This window comes from Chlamydotis macqueenii, chromosome 1 (genome assembly GCF_036417535.1).
Source record: "Chlamydotis macqueenii isolate bChlMac1 chromosome 1, bChlMac1.mat, whole genome shotgun sequence".
NCBI lineage: Eukaryota > Metazoa > Chordata > Aves > Otidiformes > Otididae > Chlamydotis > Chlamydotis macqueenii.
This window is the reverse complement of record NC_141556.1, coordinates 57530983-57550834: the sequence shown is the minus strand read 5'-3', so window position 1 is coordinate 57550834 and position 19852 is coordinate 57530983. Positions and strand designations below refer to the sequence as shown.

The 19852-nt window shown below is 40.4% G+C and overlaps 1 protein-coding gene and 1 long non-coding RNA gene across 2 annotated transcripts; one reads left to right on the top strand and one right to left on the bottom strand.

Annotated features, from left to right (window-relative positions):
• Window positions 1-1227: 1227 nt before the first annotated feature.
• IFT27 (intraflagellar transport 27) lies at window positions 1228-8654 on the bottom strand. Its single transcript, XM_086753576.1, has 7 exons — window positions 8515-8654; window positions 5062-5141; window positions 3923-3982; window positions 3191-3250; window positions 2114-2231; window positions 1690-1799; window positions 1228-1480 (listed from the first exon to the last, which is right to left on the bottom strand). The coding sequence occupies exons 1-7, from the start codon at window positions 8546-8548 to the stop codon at window positions 1382-1384; spliced, it is 561 nt and encodes a 186-aa protein (XP_086609702.1). The 5' UTR covers window positions 8549-8654; the 3' UTR covers window positions 1228-1381.
• A 4997-nt stretch (window positions 8655-13651) lies between these two features.
• Window positions 13652-17885, top strand: LOC147602118 (uncharacterized). Its single transcript, XR_015259219.1, has 3 exons — window positions 13652-13934; window positions 15925-16066; window positions 17297-17885. It is a non-coding gene; the product is annotated as an uncharacterized LOC147602118 (long non-coding RNA).
• The last annotated feature ends 1967 nt before the right edge of the window (window positions 17886-19852 follow it).

Sequence of the window (19852 nt, the reverse complement as noted above, 5' to 3'; positions counted from 1 at the left end):
TAAAATTCATCTTCCTTTGCCCAAGGGAGACAAGCGTTAGCTAGGAGAAGAGAAAGGTTACAGTATTGAACTCCTTGGTGTTAGGCTTAGTTACAAGACAGTACCTTACCACAGATGCTTTCAAATACTGCATTAGCAGATAGACTCTTATATATGCAACATCAGTACTCCACACAAAAGTGCAGTTCTCTCTAGGCTTTTACCCTTTCTGATATGGAACTTACAGCTAGACATGGCTGAGTCAGAATAACTTAGCCAGGTTGTCTTTCATTTCCCGAGTCCTGTTTCCACTAGTGACATCAGAATCACAGTCTTTAATCCAAAATTCAAGGACAAGTAGGGAAAGTTTTACAACAGAGGGCTTTGATTCTAGTAATGGATTGAGAACCGAACCTAACGAGAAGATGGTATTGCCAACTTCAGCTGATAAAAAAAAAAATGTCACAAAACCACATAAGATGACAAAGACGTGAAGAAGGAAGGACAATTTGCTTTAAATTTTGGACTTGTCTTTATAATAAAAGAGGTATTCTTGCTATCTGACCCAGTTTTGCAGAGAAGCCAATTTGGATGTGCCTGTAGGAAGTTTTGCTCGTTTCAAGAGAGGTAGCTTATTGAGAAATCTTGTGACCTGGGACCAGCAGAGGGCACTGCGTTATGAAGTGACAGCGGTACAGCTGCAAGACAGCTCCTACCAGGCAGTGAGAGTGAGCCACACGGAAGAAAAGAACGAGATTCTGGAAGTCAGAAACACGTATTAGTCAACAGCTTATCAGTTCTACAACAGATAAGGGTTACACTGTTAAAACAGGGCTCAAACTCTAGGCACTTCTAGAACCACACCTAAATCCAGCTCGCTTCCCACACATCTCCATCTCTGTCTGTTGATTTTAGGGCATAAGCCTCCTACTGAAAATGCTTTTCAAGCGGCAGGGCCTAATCAGTCCTGCCCTGCAATATACGTATCAAAGCTGGGTTTCTTAAGTTGAAAAACATCCTGTCAGCTTCCTCTCTCCTCCTCCAAACCTCTAAATCATTGCTTGTAGCAGCAGGAAGTCTGTTTAGACAAGAAACAAGACAATATCAAAGCAAAGAGCTGGCAATTTCCATTCTGCCCTCCCCTTTTACTCCTCGCTCTTCCAACCTAGCAGACTTTCAGTGAGCAGAGAACCAAGTTAGACGACATGAAAGGAATGCTGAGGTAGCAACTTCAGAAGAGTGCCCTCCCACTTGCTTATTTCTAGTTTATTTTGAATTACCAGAAGATGACCGTGAAGAAGCAAATAGCTCATCTTTTTTTCTTCTCTCGGTATTGCACCCTGCAGGATTCTGGGCACTAGAAGAAGCTTAGAGGATAAATAAGTCATCCCAGTCACAGCCCTCAAGCTAGCGAGCGAAAAGTTTCCACTTTCTCTTTGTACAGCTGGTGGAACGACTTTGCCAGGATGTGGAAAGGGGCCTCAAAATTTTTCATCTCCTTCTGTAAAGAAATAAGAAAGTTGTGAATGACAGATGGAATAAGCATTTGACTATTTCTGCTAACTGCTTCGCAGAAGATAGATTAAAAGTGAGGGTAAGCTAGATGACAAAAAAGTGGAAGCGAGTCCCCAATTATCTTTCTTTACCTGAAAGAGAAGATAACTCTACAAACATCCACTTCCGCAGATGCTGAAAGGAGCAGATACTTACCACTGACATCTCACAGTATTCTAAGCCGTGCTTCTCAGCCCACTCCTGTGCTTGTTTCTGCTCCACAACTCGACGACCAACCAGGTCTGTTTTATTCCCCACTAAGACACCTACAGAAAAAAAACCTATGAAACAAAGGAAAAACAACAGCCCAGAAATGATGACTTGTTAGCAACAAACGCTAGAACATTTGTAGAAGTAGCTGAAAAAGTTGGAGAGTTGGAGAACAGTCTGCGACTACCTAGAAAAGGTTCCACAAAGGAAAAATATTTATGCCTTATTTGCTTTGTGATAAAAGCAAAAAAGTTGGAGGAAGCCATGCTTGCCCCTGGCTTAAAATAAATGCTCTATGCCACATCTCAATGGGAACAACTGCTGTCATACAAGAGGGAAGCAGATAACAAGAATCTCACCCATTTCTTACCTGGGATGTGCACTCCAACTGCTTGAGCCCTCAGCTTCTCCAACCATTTGGCACAGTTGTTGAAAGATTGCTCATTAGTGACATCATACACAAGGCACAGGACGTTGGGTTGCTCCCACTGCACAGCAAGAAAGGAACATTGTCAGCTCTAATGACACTGATGTGGCCAACAGCCAGTCTGTAAACACGGCAAACACAGATGCTAAGACAAAAATAAAAAGCCTAACATACAGGAATTCTATGCCCTGGCAAGGTTTCACATTTCAGTTGAGCTGACTAAATGGATAGCTGGCACTGGGAGAGGTGGTCTTGCTCTCTTTCCCCATTCCTGTCTGCACAGTCCTGCTCCTTTACTTGTATCTTCCCTGGCACTCATCTGATCTCTAGGGAAGCCGATTCTTCATGCTGAATCAGCACAAAATTAATCCTAGAGAAAAAAAAGTAGAAAGCTTTTCTTCCAATTTGAGAAGCTGAGCCAGCTTCTAGAGGGCTCCCTTGCAGACCAGACCTCGTGCAAGGGCAAAAGTGGAATTCCCTCTTTTAAATCAACGAGCCATTAGGTTGACTGAGCCCTCTTATGAAATCTCACATCAATTAATTGATCCTGCCTCTCAAAATGAGATAACACAATGGACAACTGTACAGGTAAAGACATGAAGGCATGAATGAAAAAAATCAAGGGCAGTGTTATGCTCAAGGACAAGAATGAGTCCTGTTGGATCAAACACATCACTATAACACACAAAAAAACCCTCACTGCTGCAGTAGTAGCAAAATAGATTTTTTTTTTAAGAAATGAAAAGAACTCTAACCAACAGCACACAGTAATTCTCTGTTAAACATTCCTATTTCTTTTGTGACAAAACTGAATGACTATCTGCCTGTCTTCCTCTGGAAAGTAACTCTTCTAGTATTTTTACAAGTTTCAGAGAGTTAGAACAGGATGCATTGGTAACTGAGGTAATTGCTCCCATTTACACTAAAGACAAAGTTTGCTACATCTGCCAGACTGGGAAGTTCAGATCTTCAAAGCAAAAGCACTTCTTTGGAAGAAGAGGACTGTTACATAAGACTTACCAGTTTCTCCAGCATTTCAGAAAATAGATCTTTTCCTGCAGAGTCAAAAATGAAGAATTCCTGAAAGCAGAAGCAGAAAGAAGGCTCTTGCCAGGAAAAATGCAATGTAGGAAAAAGTTTTGAAAGTAAATACTGGAACTTGTAACTCCTGCGTTTTGTTCAGCACAGCAGTGTCATGTCCCTAAGGGACAAGCTCCTTGCACTGAGAATACTCCAGTTCAGATAGCATGAGAAAAGAAATAGCCATTTTTCATGTATAACCTGTGAAAGGGTTACCTCCAAGGCCTCAAGTCTGGTTTCCATCCCTACTGGAAACAGAATCTGTGGAGTGGGACAGTAACCTGCACAATTTATAAAAAATCATACACATGGTCCATGTTCCACTGGAGTATAGGGCATTAAAGAAAATTAACAGACAAGTTCCAGCTTCTGTAGTTCTAAGAAACATGAACGTTAAACCTGAGTGCCCTAAAGGACAGAACAGAATCCTAACAAAGCTGGCAACAGCTTTGGTTTAAGATGTCATGTTGGATACAAGTATGTAAATCCAATATTTTTAAGATCATAATAACACTGGAGTATCAGCAATTGTACACGATCAGCCTCATTTCCTTAATGCAACTTAATGGCCTTATGAACATGCAGAGAAATCTTCCACCAGAATGAGACTGAAGTGAGGTTTGAGCTCTGGATGTCTCTTTCTGACCCAATTTATGTTTCAGAAAAACTCACCACACTATCAATTGTCTCTGGAACCGATACAGCCTTCACCAACAGTTCTATGCCCGTTGTCTGTCAAGAAGAATCAGGAAAACAAGGATCAGAAGAGTTTTTAAGAGCCTGTTTGACTGCATACCAACTATGCATTGGATTGAGGCAATTCTTGTGAATCATTACAATCTCATCAAACATAGACTGCTGGGATCTCAACAATACTCCTCATAGCTCTGGTAACATACTCCCACCTACACGTCAAAGCCACGTAGATTGGCGCAGATGGGGGAAAAAAACGGAGAAAACCAACTTCCAGAGATTTGCTTATATACAGCTAAGAGTATTAGCTGAAATCTTCAGGGCTACGTTCACTATCACATTGCTGCTCTAAAGCACGCCTTAGACTGTTTTGCACCAACCATGTGATCAGCTAACATATGGGACTGAGGTTTTTTGTGCCTCTTCCACCTTTTATCTCATTCTGCTTTGTAGCTTGCTTGTTTTTTTGTTCTATTTCTATCCTTAACTTCTGGTTTCCATCTTTATTTCAATGAATAAACATATTTTAGGGTTTTTTCCTCCACACTCATATTTTTCTTTTTTTACTTTACTTATATTTACTTTTATTTTTATCCTGCTTATGATTAGTCATCACCATTGATTCTCACACTGAAAGACTGCAAACTGTATCCTCTTCATCTGGGAACAGTTTCTGTAGATTATAATTATCTTGGGGCTATGCAGCACATCTTCATGTTTGCATAGTGATAAGCGCACTGTCCACACGCATATTTAATAGTTGAAATTAAAAGCTTTCTCCTTCAGCAGTGCTTTTTCACAGAGCACTCCCTAAAGGGGGAAGTTCTCTAACATCACAAAAGCTTGTGAAAACATTGCTTCAGCAGGAAAATTACAAAGTTAACTAAATTACTCTGCATTAAGTTTCAAAACCAGCACCCACATTACATAAAGACTTACAGAATATTAAATGCTTTCTTTTCAGGATCTAGGGTGTATGAGAAAGAAAACCCTATAAGACTCCGCCTTGAATACCTCAACTTAAAAATCATATTATTTATTTTGTTCTAGACCTTCTTAGTTTTCTCATGCAACTTAGGAAAATGTTGGTTAGCCATTTGAGCCTGTGGTATGCTTACCAGTGTGTAGTTCTTCTGAAAATGAGCCCCATCATTGCGGAACATCTGAGCTAAAGCACTTTTCCCCACAGCTGGATCTCCTGCAAAACCAAAAACATAAAAGATTTTTGTTTCATCTTAGAGAATCTTATTTTCCCTCAGTTCTGTTATAATCATATGCCGTAAGAACGTGGATGCTGTAACTCTGAATACAGGCAAGATAACTGTCACAAGAAGCACAAAACAATCTAGAAGGCAAGACCCATGTGAGGAAATGAATATTGCCATTATGCATACTGGTGATGACACTACATTTCTGCTCTTTGAATGACATTAAAGGCCCCCCTAGATCAACATGGAACTGCTGTTTGTTCTAAAATCCATATCTACCCTACAGCCTTTACCTAAGAATTAAAATTTCCCAGATATGTTATCATGTAGAGAAAAATACAATGTGATAAGGGAGACTGGGCTACATAGGAGGCTATTTCCTCTCCTTAGATTATCCATTTCCCCAGATCCAAACCCTTTGTATAAACTGAGTTTAGGGAAGAGATGGGTCATTTATACAGTACAAAGCTGCTTAAGCCGGTAACATTCCTCGATGAATTCTTCTTGCTGACCCTGCTAAGAGAGCAACTCTTGCTGACTCAATGCTGCTGGTGGCTCATTAGTTGCATCCTGGGCATACAGAAGCAAATGTCACTTGGCTGGAGAGAAAGAGCCTGCTGATTCATCCCTATATACAAGGAAAACCAAGGGGCTTTAGTTTTGCTCTTCTAGAGCCAAGGCTTTCTGGTACGGCTTGCACAACACTTCGGGCAAAGCCGGCAGCTGCCTGCTTTGGTCTGCTGTTACAAAACTCCATAAGATCCAAAGCAATGTCAGAGAACTGCAAAATTCACATCTGCCCATATCACTCCATGAAAAATATCATAATCCTTGCAAAACAAAGACTTAAATAAATGTTCTCAAAGGACTCATCCTCTTTTCACATACTGTCTTACTAGCCCGGATAGTTTAAAGGACAGGAAATAGGAATGAAATACCTCAGTGGTTCCAGCTTTACCCTTAAAGGAACAGTCATGACAGCCAAACTTGGAATACAAGCCTTTTACATTATGTTGTTAATAAATAAACCCAGAAAGGGGTACATTTTGATGCTATTACAGCTTCCTAGATGGTATTTTGAAGGAAATTGGTAAAGTTATCTGCTCACATACTATTATAGAGGTGGAAGGGTGTTTTGGATAGTGACAATTGTTCCTAGATGAATTAACCAAACGTAGTTCTTGTTTAAACATTTTTAACATGCTTGCTTACTTTGAGCTGAGTTGGGCTCATAATATTTAGACAGGAAAATCTGGTAAGTCAGCTTGTTTGTTCCCTGATCAGTTCAAGCTTGTGCTGAAGAAAACACTCTGTTCTGAGTGGAAGCTATTCTGTATTTCAATAGACAATTAGATCTGTCTTTGTGAAATGAGATAGAGAAGCATACATTGCTCCAAACGGCACAGGCATCATTAAGTGCAAATTCTTAACTAATGCGTTGCCTTTCTTCAGTTTTACAGCCCCAATTGTTCTTTCCCTCTTCTTACTATTTGCATCCTATTAGCTCACTACATCGCTACACTTTCTCAAAATAAGTTTTCGTGCCCTTTTCATTTAGTTTGGACTCATCTGCCAGTACTGCATCCCACAGTATTTATTCCATCCACATTTTTGTTATTCTGCCAGAATCTGTAGTGTGTCTCTAAAACGCCTGCTACTGCCAACTGTCTTTCTACAATTAAAACCTTTTTGTCATCTTCATAGTAAGCTCACACAACAATATATTTTACTGTGTGTCTGAAAATTACCCTTGAGATAACACAAAAATTGCCTTTTATTGTCAAGTTAATAGTCTCTCTTTTGCTAATAAAAGCCCTTTTCCCCTGTTGTTCTCTTTGACCTTGGTGCAGCTCCCAATATTGTGAGCCACTCTATTCTTCATAACCATTTTCTTAGGTACACGAGAGTTCCCTGTTCCATCTCCTGCTCCTGCTCCTGCCTATGTAATTGCATTTTTTTGCTCCCTTTAGGTTGTCGTGATTACTCATCTCTTATGTCTTTTTCACTATATTGGTCTCTTCTGCAAGACAGAAGCTATTTTGCCTGGTCTGCTTCATTAATTTATTATTTTTAATAACACATAGATATTATTCCAGCACTTAGGAGCACTACATATGGGACCAGACGTTCCTGTTGTTTGTATTGTGAACAGAATTGAAAAGGCAGCTCCAGACCCCATTAAGATTAAGCACATAACTGGGTCATCCAAAGAAAACCTATGTGAATTTAAAACAGTCATGGAATTGGCCTTTGGTAACACTAAACAACAAAACTTGAAAGACTTCAGCAAAGTCTACATATTGGGACCTGGAAACTTCCAAACTGGAAAAAATGTGTAAGTTGCAAATCTAGAAGACAGGCAAGATACTCATGCTGTCCACAGTAACTGTCAGCAGAGGCACAAGGGAGATTATTTCTTTCGCACTTGCCAAAGATCACACTGAGCTTTGTGTGAGTTGATGGTTAGCTGCTTCTGAGGTTACAAAAAGGCAAACATTTTATTTTGGATGAAGGAAAACAGGTTCGGAGCAAAGAGTTAAACCTGGGGGTTGTTTGCATGCAAAGGTTTTATGGATTTGTGCTTCTGGCTGAGGCTGCACAAGGCTTCAATGTAGAGGGAGCGGAAAAAAGAAATTTTCTTCCTGCAGTGTTAAGTCAGCTCTATTTACTTGCAGCACCTCCATAATCCATCTTGACTAAATAAACTGGTGCCTTGACCTCACTTTTTTCCAGTGTAACCTCCAGTTTGCTTGGGGAAAAAGACGCCTCTGTGAAGTGCACTTTGTCCTCCTACTCTTTGCTAAGGCTCTACCTTCCCATCGTACTCTCAGAATCATCCCAATTTCCGCCACTAATGTTTCCTCCAGCCTCCTGTGTGAGGCAGGACTCAGCTCTCTACCTTGTTCCCTTCACACTTTCCCTGTCCTCAGCCCACCTTTCCACACTGTAGAAATACTCTTTCTTTCTCCCTTTCTTTTTTTTTTTTTTTTTTTTTTTTCAGATCCTGTCCTTGCATTTCAGCTGGTCCGACTATGCTTCACACCCTCCCCGAATGCAGCTTTTGATCCTCCGTCTGTCGTAGGAGGGAGAGGACACAGGGCAGGTAACGGGATTTCCACCGTCCCCACCCCTCTCCTATCGCCTCTTTCCCCACCTCACCTCCGTCGAGACAATCCCCCCCCGTGACGAGGGGCTGAGAGAGACCAAGCCTCCCGTCGCTGCCCGCCACCGCCCGCCCGCTGCTCCCCCCTCGCTGAGGGGGCCCGGGCGTCCCAGCACCGCCCCGCTGCTGGCCTCGCCCCACCCCACCGAGTCCGCTCTAGGCCCCGGCGGGGCGGATGGGACCGGAGGGGCCGGACTCACCTGCCAGGATGCACTTGGCAGCGAGCTTCACCATGGCCCCGGCCCGGGGGAAGGCGGCGGGGGGCCAGGAAGGCCGCGGCAAAGCGCCGTGGCAGCAGCCGCTGCCCTAGCAACAGCGCGGCCCTAGCAACCGAACGCCCCGCCTTCTGTAGTTCGGTTGGCTATGAGCTCTGCTCATCAATGCTAATCGGAGTCGTTATTGGCTCTCTTGTCTTTTCCCGCCCTCTAAGCGTCCTGTCACTCAAACCCCCCCCCCGCCCTTTCTGGTAGCTAAGGCGGGGCAGCGCGCTTAGCGGATGGTGCCGCGGTGCTAAGAGAACAGGGGAGTATTTCCGCCCAGCAACTAACTACGTTGTCAGGAGCCGGTTTGTTATTGGGTAGAAGACGGGGACTGTACCACGTAGTCGAAATTAATCCACTGGGGACAGGGCAGAAAATAATGAAGTTCCGGGAAAAGAACTATGCAGTAGGGGCGCGGCAGCACCAAGGAGGGAAAAGACAAGTAAGAGCGAGGCAAAGAAGCCTCCATTTCCTGTCCTCCCCATTCCTGTCACGGAATGGGATCTTCCGTGCCGAAGCGTCGTGTCACGTCTAGCTGCCTGCCTTCGTGCGCGTGCGCGTGCGCATGATCGAAGCCTCATCTCGGCCCCTCCCGGTGACTGTCCCGCGCCATTGAGCGGGAGCGCGCAGTTCCCCCCCCCCAGTCCGCCTGGCGTGGGCTGCTCTGTGCATGCGCGGACCGTTAACGGCTGGGGAGCCGGGCGTGCTGTCCGGGCCGCTGGCGGTGGGCGGGTTTCCGTTATGCAGGCTGAGGAACGGGGCTGGCCGTGGGGCAGGAGGTGTGGGGCCCACCCAGTGAGAAGGCACGGGGTTGTGTCCTGTCACCGGTTGCGGGAGTCCCGGGATTTGGCTCGCTTTTCCCTCAGGGGCTTGGAGCTGGAGTCAAATCGGAGCGGGAATTGGAAACCCCCTGCCCCGTTCTGCGCCCCGCTTTGTTCTTTGCTGCTTGAGTTTCTAAGTCGGCCTCAAGTCTCTTGAATTCCACAGTGTCGGTTGGGTTGGCATGTTTTAAATAGCCAGTTTATGAGGCCGGTGTGTCCAATGTGGAAGTTGAGCAATGTTTCTTTTCCACCTGGGTCAACATTTGATCTGTTATCTTCTCCGACAGTTCATGGTTTTTCTTGCTTTTGATTATGTTACTGTTCTCCCAGAGAGAGTTCTCTTCTTGCTCACCAGTTTATTAGTTGCTTTCTTAATATCTCAGAATTTTGTTCCTTTTTTCCCCCCTCTTTGTTATTTTTTTTGGTCCTTCACACTGAGGTAGATTGGTTCCTTTAATTGTTTTTCTTCTTTTTCAAATATTTTTTCCTAGCATCTCCCTTGATTTTTCTTAAACTATTTCTATGCCCTGTTCTTAATTTTTAAACTGACATTCTGTCTTCCCTAGGCAGTTTGAGTCAAACTTAATGGGTTTGGGTTAGAGCTGAAAAAGGTGACTGTGAAGCATCCTGGTTTTTCCACTCCTTCCGATCTCTGTGAAAGATCTTACGCTGCTAGAAAGCATGTCATCAATAACAAACAATACTTTTTCAGGGTATAAACTTTGCTTGATTACACATTAGGTTGTTTACTGTGGAGCGCAGAATTTGCTTACTATGAAAAGCATTAAGTAAGCTTGGGATGAAGAGAGTAATCAATAATGCATCTGTATTTGAGTTATAAGATTGGATGTTCCAAGAGCAGAGTTGGTGAAAACAATTTTTTCCAAGTTTTATTTTAACCTCAAGGTAGTGCCTGCTTAGAAGGCAGCTTTTTTTTGGTCTTTTCTAGCATGAATGACCCATTTTACATGTTTGGGACTATGTGATATATCTGCCAGACATCTAGCCAGCCAAACAAATAAATAAAAATAATAAGCACTTATAGCAAAATCAAAGGAATCTTTTATATGCACATAAAAGTCATTGTTTCTGTGATGAAAATATGAAAGGGTGCTCTCTAGCCTGAGTGGGCAGAGACTTTAATTGTGGATGATGACTGTAGTGAAGTATAGTGATGGAGTCACTACAAGGGGTTCCCTGAAAAAGGAAAAGAAAACCTAATCCCAGGTCTTATTACTGCTTTCACTGTTTTCTCCTCCATTCCTGAATCCTCCATCACATAAAACAGGTGTGCAGTTATTGATGTTCTCCATCACTTATGTCTAAGTGGCTTACCTCCTTTTCATCTTTTCTACCTTCCACTCCATCCTCCAAGAAATTCACTTGTCTCGGTGTTGTTCCATTTTTGCAATCTTTGCATTATCCTTTGTTGTCTCTTTGTAATATTGTCCCAGTTTACTGACAGGTCTGTATGCGAAGGCTTTGAGGCTCCATTATGATGTACTTGAGATTTATTGATCGTGGCTGTAATGTAGTGGTATCCATCAGCATTTACTGAGGTATCAAACATCTCTTCCATTTTACAGTGGGATCAGTGTAATAGAAGGCATAGATGATGTTGGAAGTGAGATTTTCATTGCTATTGAAAAATTCTGCTTGGAATCTGACTATCACCTTTCTGTTTGCTACTTTTCTGTTAGCATCCTGGTCCTTTGTCCCTTTCCCTCATTTCCTACTTATTTCCACATGCACTTGTGCACAGAGCTCTTAATGGACTTGTGTCCTCTTTATTTCTGCTGTTTTACCCCACGCTTTTTTTTCTTTTTTTTCCCCCCCAATCTCAATCTTTTCCTCTGCCTGACTTCTCACAGGTAAAAGATGTTCCCTTAGTGGCATTGACAGTGATAGATTAAGGATGGAATCACTTATCTACGCCTTGTAATCCAAGCAGAATCGTAGTCTGCTGTTAGCAGTCCACAGGGGTTGCTGCTGAATAAATTGGAATGCTGGTAGCTGTGCTCGCTGAAGCTTCTCTCATCTTGAATACATGAGAAAGGAAAAGAAACACTGTGGATTTAGGGAAAAAAACCCACAAACAACAGAAGATTATGTCCTTACCCTAGAGAAGGGTTTATTAGGTTAAATCCTGTACTTAGCAGCTAGGGAGAAATAGAGCACTCTTTTTATTTACACATTTAATTTCTTCCTCAAATAAAGCAAGATTCTTATGACTGGGTAACGCTCCTTCTCTGATGTGAGCTGGATAAGTTGCCTTGACAGCCACAAGACCCTGAAATTTGAAGTCACACTCCTTTGGGCAACGGTCACAAAACAGCACATAAACTGCACGTGTCCATGTGTGGCTCACATTTCATCGGGCTACGGAAGGCAGCGGTAGTGGAACTGCAGCTCCAGTAGGAGCGGCAAGGAACTTCAGAAGCAAGGTAAGGCTTTACAGTGAGGATTAAACCAAGGTCATACAGTCTTTTGGATTGATATATGGCTTAAGCTTCAGATTCTGTGGGGCACTGCGCAAGTCACTTCATTGTCTCCTTCAGAACATGTATCTATTTTAAAAAGTTATTTTTGTGAGGCAGAATTCACTAATATTCCCAGGACTTGTTTTTGTAGTTACGTATAGATGCAAACATTCTGGATATGTTTTGAGTTGAGCACGTTACAACCTGTAACTTGAACGTGCTGCCTAATAAAAGCTACTGAGGAACTAATGTAGCTTTCCTTGGAGGAAGCAATGCTGCTCAGGAGGGCATTAATGTTGAAGAATGGAATTAGTGAATCTTTCTGTAAGAAAACTGTTAAATGCACAGTGTTTCATCAGTTCTTTTTTAAATCTTATGTTACTAAAAGGAAACAAGACTGACAAAACAACATCAGAAATATCTTGCAAATGGATAAATTTTCAGAGTTGATGCAGCTTTTTAAGTCTATAGATTCTTATAGAATTGACTGAGTGTTTGCTGATATGTCTGAAAAGCTTTGAAAACTGCAAGAATGGATATGTAAATTTTATTGTAGATATCCGTTCTTTACACTTTCCCCAAGTAGTAGAATAAATAGAAACCATCTATTTTAAGGGCTACTTCATTTGGTATTCCCCAAAATTGCCTTTTGTTTCTGTTCAGAGTGGGGCTATTAGCACAGAAGTATGAATTTGGATGCTTTCTATGTCACTATTGATAATGGCATTATAGTTCTAGGTCTTCAGATTTTGCTCTTTTGTAGCAGGGACTGAGACGCAGATGTGAAGGCTTTCTGGCTGAGACTCGGTGCACTGAAATGTAAGATGATTATGAAATGGTTGCATCAGCCAAAGGATTTGTTGGCAGTTACAACTGCTTCTGACTGATCTGGCATATCTGTCATTTGTTTCTGATCTACTACGCTGGGAAAGTGGAAGTTAGAAATCAATAGTGGTTGTAGCATCAATTAAAATTGGTAAATTGTTCGATGTAGGGTAGGTAGCTCCTCAAGGCTGTACACGTGGTTAAGTATGCTAATTGTAACTGTTACATCCTTTCTTCTGACAAATATGGAATGAGGGACAGATTTCTCAAGGATGCATTCAAATCCACAAGGATAAAGATGAGGAGAGTTTTTGGGAACAATTATTCTGCATATGTCTGGAAAAATTCCAGTTTGAATCTTCCTTTGTTCTTGCACATGGAAGCTAGGAAAATTGGAGTCACAATTCAGTGTCAGGTTGCACTGAAAAATGAGAAGGCTAGGAAAATTGCTGGGAAGAAAACCTAAATCTTTATTTAGCTTTTAACAGTATACCCCAAAGCATCAGATGTGGATAGTTGATCAGGAACTCTGATCCCTAAAACAGAGATCTGGAACCTGAGGTCTTACTGTTGTATAGGTCTCTGCATGGGGGAGTATTTGTGACAGACTGAGGACTTACTGGGGCCTTGTGTGTGGCCTGAACCTTTCTCAGCTGTGAGTATGCTGTTATTGGAGCAATCATTGTCATGCTGTTTTGCACAGAGTGGTGCACAGGGTGATTGGATGCTGGTAAGTGAGTGCTGAGAGTGCTTCTGCATCATGGGGAAGGGGTTAATCTGTCAAATACAGAATATATGAATATGTGACATCTTTAAATGAGCTACCCATAGTTCCAGGGTGCCAGTCATTATGTGGTGATGATGATTATGATATCAGCTGGGAGTCTTCTTTTGGATCTCTAGCTGTTGTCTGCTTAGAAAGCAGCTGCTAGGTTTACACTAATGCTACATTTTATGTTAAAAACTATAAGACTACATTCAAATAATGACATTTATTAAAAAATTAAAGATTATGTTTTGGTTTATATTCTGTTTATGTTTTTAGGGTTTGCATGTTCAAAGTTTTCTCTGCAGGCATGACAGCTAGAATTTTTTTCTCCTTGCTGAGAACTGAGAATCAGCCATGTGACTCCAGGACCTGGAGATTTAGTGAAGGAAGAAGAGGAATATTTGAGACTCCTAATTAAATTTTCAAGAGTTTACAACTTTTCCATCATCTCCACTTTTCTAACAGGTTAATTTTTAGGCATGAACTTTTCCACCTTATCCATGTCCTTTATTCAAGGTCAATTTATCATAATGTATTTATATTATAATGAAACCTCTTCTGCTCTAAGCTTTTCAAATCCTCCCTCTAATCATCTCCAATCCTTCCTGCTCTGGATTTCCTTTTCCCCAGGTCCCAGACCCTGAATTTCTGTGTTTTTCACCCTCTGGCCACTGTCTCAGAGCTCTCTGTCTATGCATTGTTGCTCTCTCCTACTTCAAAAGCAAGGCTCCCTCTCCTTTGTTCCCAGAGCTGTTCACACCAGCTATTTCCTTCCCATTTGCTGCTGAGCCTTGCTGGGCAAAGTCTTTGTGGTTTGCTTCCTTCGTACATAGGGCCTTGGTTCCCGCTTCTGATGAAGTCTTAAACATCGGGACTACACAGTGAATTTATACAAATTCTGAAAGAGAAGGATCCTGAGCTTGTAAAAATAGGATACATGCAGGAAAAAAATTATGTGGGACCCCTTCATTGTTATGTGCTCTGTGTTTTGTATTCAGCAGACTAGATGAAATTTCAGGTTAATTTTGACCTATCGGGCCTTCAGTGAGAAATTATTTAAGTCCTGTAGTATCAGTTATTTTCCTCTGAAGCATTCAAAATGAAGAGACGTTTGAACACTAAGATCCTCAGCAGGCCAAAAAAGATGTAGACTCATTAAATTTGTGGGCAAGTATCTCTTAAGACTCCTTCTCATGCTAGGAAGACTATCACATGTGAACAAGAAACTTAATGCATGCAGAGAGGAACAAAAAAACACTGGGTCTAGTAGTGGAGATTGTTACAGAATATAATTGAACACTGACTGCAGCAAAGCTAAAAGGAGACTTGCATTACAATGACATAAAATCTTTATTTTTTCCCCTGACCTCTGATTTCAGCTGTCTGACTAAGAGCAGGTGCTGGGCAATAGCTCAATTTCAACAACCCATTGCAGCTGAAAGAGTAGATGCAATTGTGCTGTACCCAGCGAAATTGAAAATTACTTTAAGGGGGGGGAATGCAAATGTTTTAAGACAGAAAATCTTCATTCATCTGCAGAGGGAGGCATAAAATTAGCACAGCTGCATAATTCTTATTCCTCTTCATATTAAAGCGGTAATAAGTCCTTGATAATTTGCTATTACCTATATATTTTAGTATTTTTCTAGTGATAGATTTTTTTAAAAAAAAAAACCTGCATTACATTATGAAAATTCAGGAAATGGAGTTTGTTAACAATTAAAATGTTGGAATTTAAAAAATCCCTCCAGACAACATTTCCAACACCTGAAAATGTCTCTGAACCGTTTGGCTTTTCGGCAACCAGTGGACCTTCTCGCCAGTAATCGATGGTTGGACATTTGACCTCTCATCCTGTGTCTCTTTCAACCTGTCTGGAAGCTTTAGTGGCAAAGTTAGAATTACCGTGTTCTTACACCTGAACACCTAAGTATCCATTTGTTAATGCCAGCATTGTACCACTGTAACACCAGTGAATCCAACTGTATTTTTCTGTATAAACCCTTAATTACTCAGACGAGCATCTCCTAGAATTAAAAACTGTTGTTGCAATGAGAGTTGGACATTCTGATTCAGGCACTGACAAGATCCTTTTGCTTAGATTTTCCTAGGTGGAAGACCAAATGAGTTTATGAAAAAACCCCGTCTTTTCTAGCTGCATGTTCCATAGGCTTATTAGTTGCCTTCCAGTATTTTTATTTGCATCTTCTGATGCATTTGCTGTAGCTCATGCTGTTCCTTCTATTTTTCTGGTGGCTGGAGAAGAGACTCTAGTATTTGTATTTATATTACCTTCTGTCTTTAAAAGTGTATCAGTCTTTGTTAACCTTTGTTATTTTATTATCCAGAAGATCACTAACCAGAAATGTGCTTCCTCCCTTGTGAAGCAATTATCCCACATTAGGATATCCTAAAGTCTGGGAAAGTTTTGACAATTGATCTCTCATGCGCACAGCTAACCTGTGCATAAGGATGTGTCTCTTGACACACACACACACACACACACAGAATCTGCTAAAATACTCTCTCAGAATGAAGGCGCAGCAGCTCAGATTCAAGCATGTGTTAGCAATGAGAGAGTCCAAGACCTAGAGGAGGTATGTTAATCACTGGCGTGTGCTAAAGCCTTTGCTCTTGTCTCTGTGTTACCCTGCTTGGTGTTGGAACAGGAATGTCGGCACATGCTTTAGCCACAGCTGAATTTTGGTGTATTGATGCATGCCATATAATTTCTCTCATTTGCAGTTGATATATAAAGAAAATAATGTGTTCTCTATTTGCTGACCACTTAAATCTCAATCTGGGATTTTAGAGTCAAATGAAGTTCTTTTGTGCTTTATGCTCATTAATAAAAAGAAAAATGTGGGCTAATTTGTGTCTTCAGTGAATCTTGTATAAATTAATAATCTTTGATGTTATTTTGTTGAGGCAGAACTGGTTGCAAATATTGTGCAATGCCACAGTTTTTAATTCCGTAACAATATTAACTCTGCTTTGGACAGAATATTGTTAATGTTTAGACACTGTAGCCCAGAAGCTTTAATAAAACTATGTGTACATTACTAGAAAGGAGAACAAGAACTGCATTTCCAGTCTTCAGAAGTACTTAGAACTAGGGAAAAGTGTCCTTACTTACACTGCAAAAGATGCAAAGTCAGAAAAGGCAAAAGAAACAAACAAGCAGGCTTTACTTTGATGATAGGAACAAAGTGTGGAAGCAATCATAGGACGTTAGGCAGTGATGAGCTCAGGACTGGTGGATAGACTGTAAAGATAAATCCTTGCTCAGCTTCTGCAAAGTGAACAGGTGTTATGGCCTCCAGTCCATTGATTCCCAAAATAGGACATGTGGAAAATTGCTGATCCATGAAACTCCATTAAGAGCTTGGCAGGACCCTTAAAGCATAAACAATTATGAATTTGTTGGTTAAGGGATTGGTAATGGTAAATGGTGGTCTGAGAAATTTTAAGAGTTGATGATGGTCTGTTGGTGCAAACTCTTTTTGTTAAATGCTAATGTAATTTTTCAGGAAATTACAGATGCCTATAACTTGAGGATTTGGCTCCTCTCCCTTTTGAGTGGTAGCTGTGAGCAAGCTGTATGTCTTTCCTAGCGATATATAATACCAATGTGAACAAGCAGTGGGATTTTTTTTATATGTGTAAACATAATTACATATCTTAAATCATCCAGTTGTGTCTCATTCCAAACATTGGCTGTGAATCTAAGCAAAGGATGTGTACTGATTATTTAAAATTTTGTCTTCACCATGATGACTGGAGGTTTGTTTTTTTTTTTTCCCATAACTTCTGCTATATTACAACAGGGGAAAAAATTATGGAACATTTACTGTTCAGTACAAAGAGGGAGATGTAAGATGCCAATAAAGAAATTTAAGGTAAATGTTTCTTGGAGAAGCTTGATTTTGCTCCTTTGCTTATGCATGTGAAAATTAAAACATATTTCTTCAGGAAATAGTGCTTTGCAAGGTAATGTGGATTTTTTGTATTTGTCAAGCGTACTATAATTCGTACTCTGCTGAAAACCTAATTAAATTTTGTAGCAAATTCTGCTTTCTTCAGTCTTTACAGTAGTTTCTGTGACAGTCTTAAAGACATTAAAAGAAGAGTGATATGAAAATGAATAATTTAGTCTGTTGTATGTATAATGTTTTATTTTATATTTCATTGTAACTTACATTTTGCATTTGTTTGCTATACTTCAGGATTTGGGGAGGGTTTGGAAGGAATTTGGTGGCAAAAGAAAGAATCTAAGATAAACATTGAAGAGCCAGCGGTGGGAAAAAAGTAATAGTTTTATGATAATTGATCAAAAAGTAATTTTAGATTTGGGCAGAGATTTATTTATATTGCACATGTTTGAAATTTTTTTTAATATTGAAATTTCAACTTTGAATTTTAAATACAGTTAGCAAACAAATTGTTTTAAGGCAGATTTTATGAGAATTCTGATTACATAGGTTGTGAGTACACCAGTTGCATATTTGATAGACTGACCAAATGTGTGTTTAACATATCAGGTACTGTCACCGTGAAAAGTGAAGATGGTATTTTGGGGGTCTCTCTACCCATTGTAAGTAAGTGGTATCCATATTATAACTTTTTCACTTTGTAAGTAAAAGGATGTTTCTTTTCATCTTATCCATTACGATAGAGCTGAAAAATTTCAGGCCAAATTAGGCACTCAGTGTTTCTTGTTCAGGAGCGATTGAGGGAATAATGTGAAGAAAGACTGATACAGGAATAATTGGGATCTTCAGACTTTTATGCTAGTAAAATATTACCATTGATGTTGCTGTAACTTATTTCACATAATGTAGTATAAATGGCTGTGTTTATTTGCTGTTTGTTCTATTGTGTTGTTTTTTGTTAAAGCCCTGCATAAAATTTCAGCTTTCACGCCATCCAGTGAATGATTAAAATATAAATCCTTTCAGATTCAAAGAACAGAAAGAATCTATAAAGGGTTTTGTTTATATAGCGATTTTTATGCCGATTCTCCGATTCCATGGGTCTAATTCATGATACTTCCGTAGCTGTGTTCCTAATGTCTTTTCTGTAGCCCTGTATACTCTTGTAATTACGCTTTATTGCCACTTGAGGTCAGCAGCTGCCGAGAAAAGAAGTAAATAAACTCCTGCTTCATTGCAATCCGGTTTCATTTGCTTTATTTAGAATACTTAAAAATCAATACATTCTTCAGGTCCGTATATACATTGTGCAAAACCAGAGGATTTCTTTTGAGCGCACAGCAGCCATAGCAAGAAGTCTTCCTTGCAAGTTACTACAGAGTGAAAAATCTGGAATGGCTTTAGAGCCTGTTTCTTGGGTAATCGCTGTGGCAGAGAATGGTATTGTGTACAATGTGATCATGACAGGGTTTCAGCCTTATCTTTTTGTTTATACTAAACTAGTGGTAATAAATCTAAATGGAATAAGGTAATATTGCTGCAGGGAATAATTTGGAATCCAGAAATGGCAAATATCCTTCCTTTTTATTGCAGTAGTAATCAATGTTCTGTCAAGATGTGAGGATGATGTTGCTGAAAAGTGATTTCACGATCCCCTCCCCTTTTAATCTTTGCTTTTTTTCTATTTTTTTAAAGATAAATTACATGAGCTTGGTGCCAAAGTTACTCACTAGGATTTGGGAAACAGGCGTTTAGCTCTTGGCTCTGTGATAGGCTTACTGTTGGCTAGTCATTTCCTTAGCTTGTGTCTCAGTTTCCTCTATGCAACTCAAACTTCTATGGTAAAATTTTAGAATAAATGGGGTTTTTAATGAAATTTTTTTATACATTATTTCAACAGAGGGAGTGTCAACAGTAGCATCACGCCTGAATCTTGGTGTCCCCTTTCCTGAAATTCATACTGTTGTTTCTTGTGAGTATTCCGTTCTTCCTGTCCTAGATAGTTGTGTAACATAGCTAGTAAACATATCCTGTGTTTCAGAAGTGACCGCTTTTTAATAGTTTACGAAGTTAGCCCCATGCATGATTGGCACTGACTGATATTCCTGTCAAACCTTTTATCCAAAAATCCCCCTGCGCTAGGCAAATTTAACAAATGATACAGACAAGGATCAATTTACTGATCACCAAAATGCAGCAGGGGAGATGTAGGTTAAATACTAGGAAATACTTTTTAGCTATAACACTGATTAAGTCAAAAGAACAAACTGCCAAATGAAGTTGGGTAATTGCCATCACTAGAGATTTTCCAGGCTATGAGTATGCATCCATTTAGCAGGGATGACTTAAAAATAATGCAGTCAGTTTTGCCACAGTTCGGAACTTGGACTGAATGACTCATTAGATGCATTTTTATCCCAAATAATTTTTAAAATTTCTTCCCACTTTACC

Excerpts from the sequence above, each read along its gene's own strand:
- IFT27 (XM_086753576.1), bottom strand. The coding sequence starts at position 8,548 with ATGGTGAAGCTCGCTGCCAAGTGCATCCTGGCAG. Across the intron at positions 1,800-2,113 it reads AGTTGGAGTGCACATCCCAG|GTGTCTTAGTGGGGAATAAA; the intron begins GTAAGAAATGGG and ends TTTTTTCTGTAG. Across the intron at positions 1,481-1,689 it reads AATACTGTGAGATGTCAGTG|AAGGAGATGAAAAATTTTGA; the intron begins GTAAGTATCTGC and ends ATTTCTTTACAG.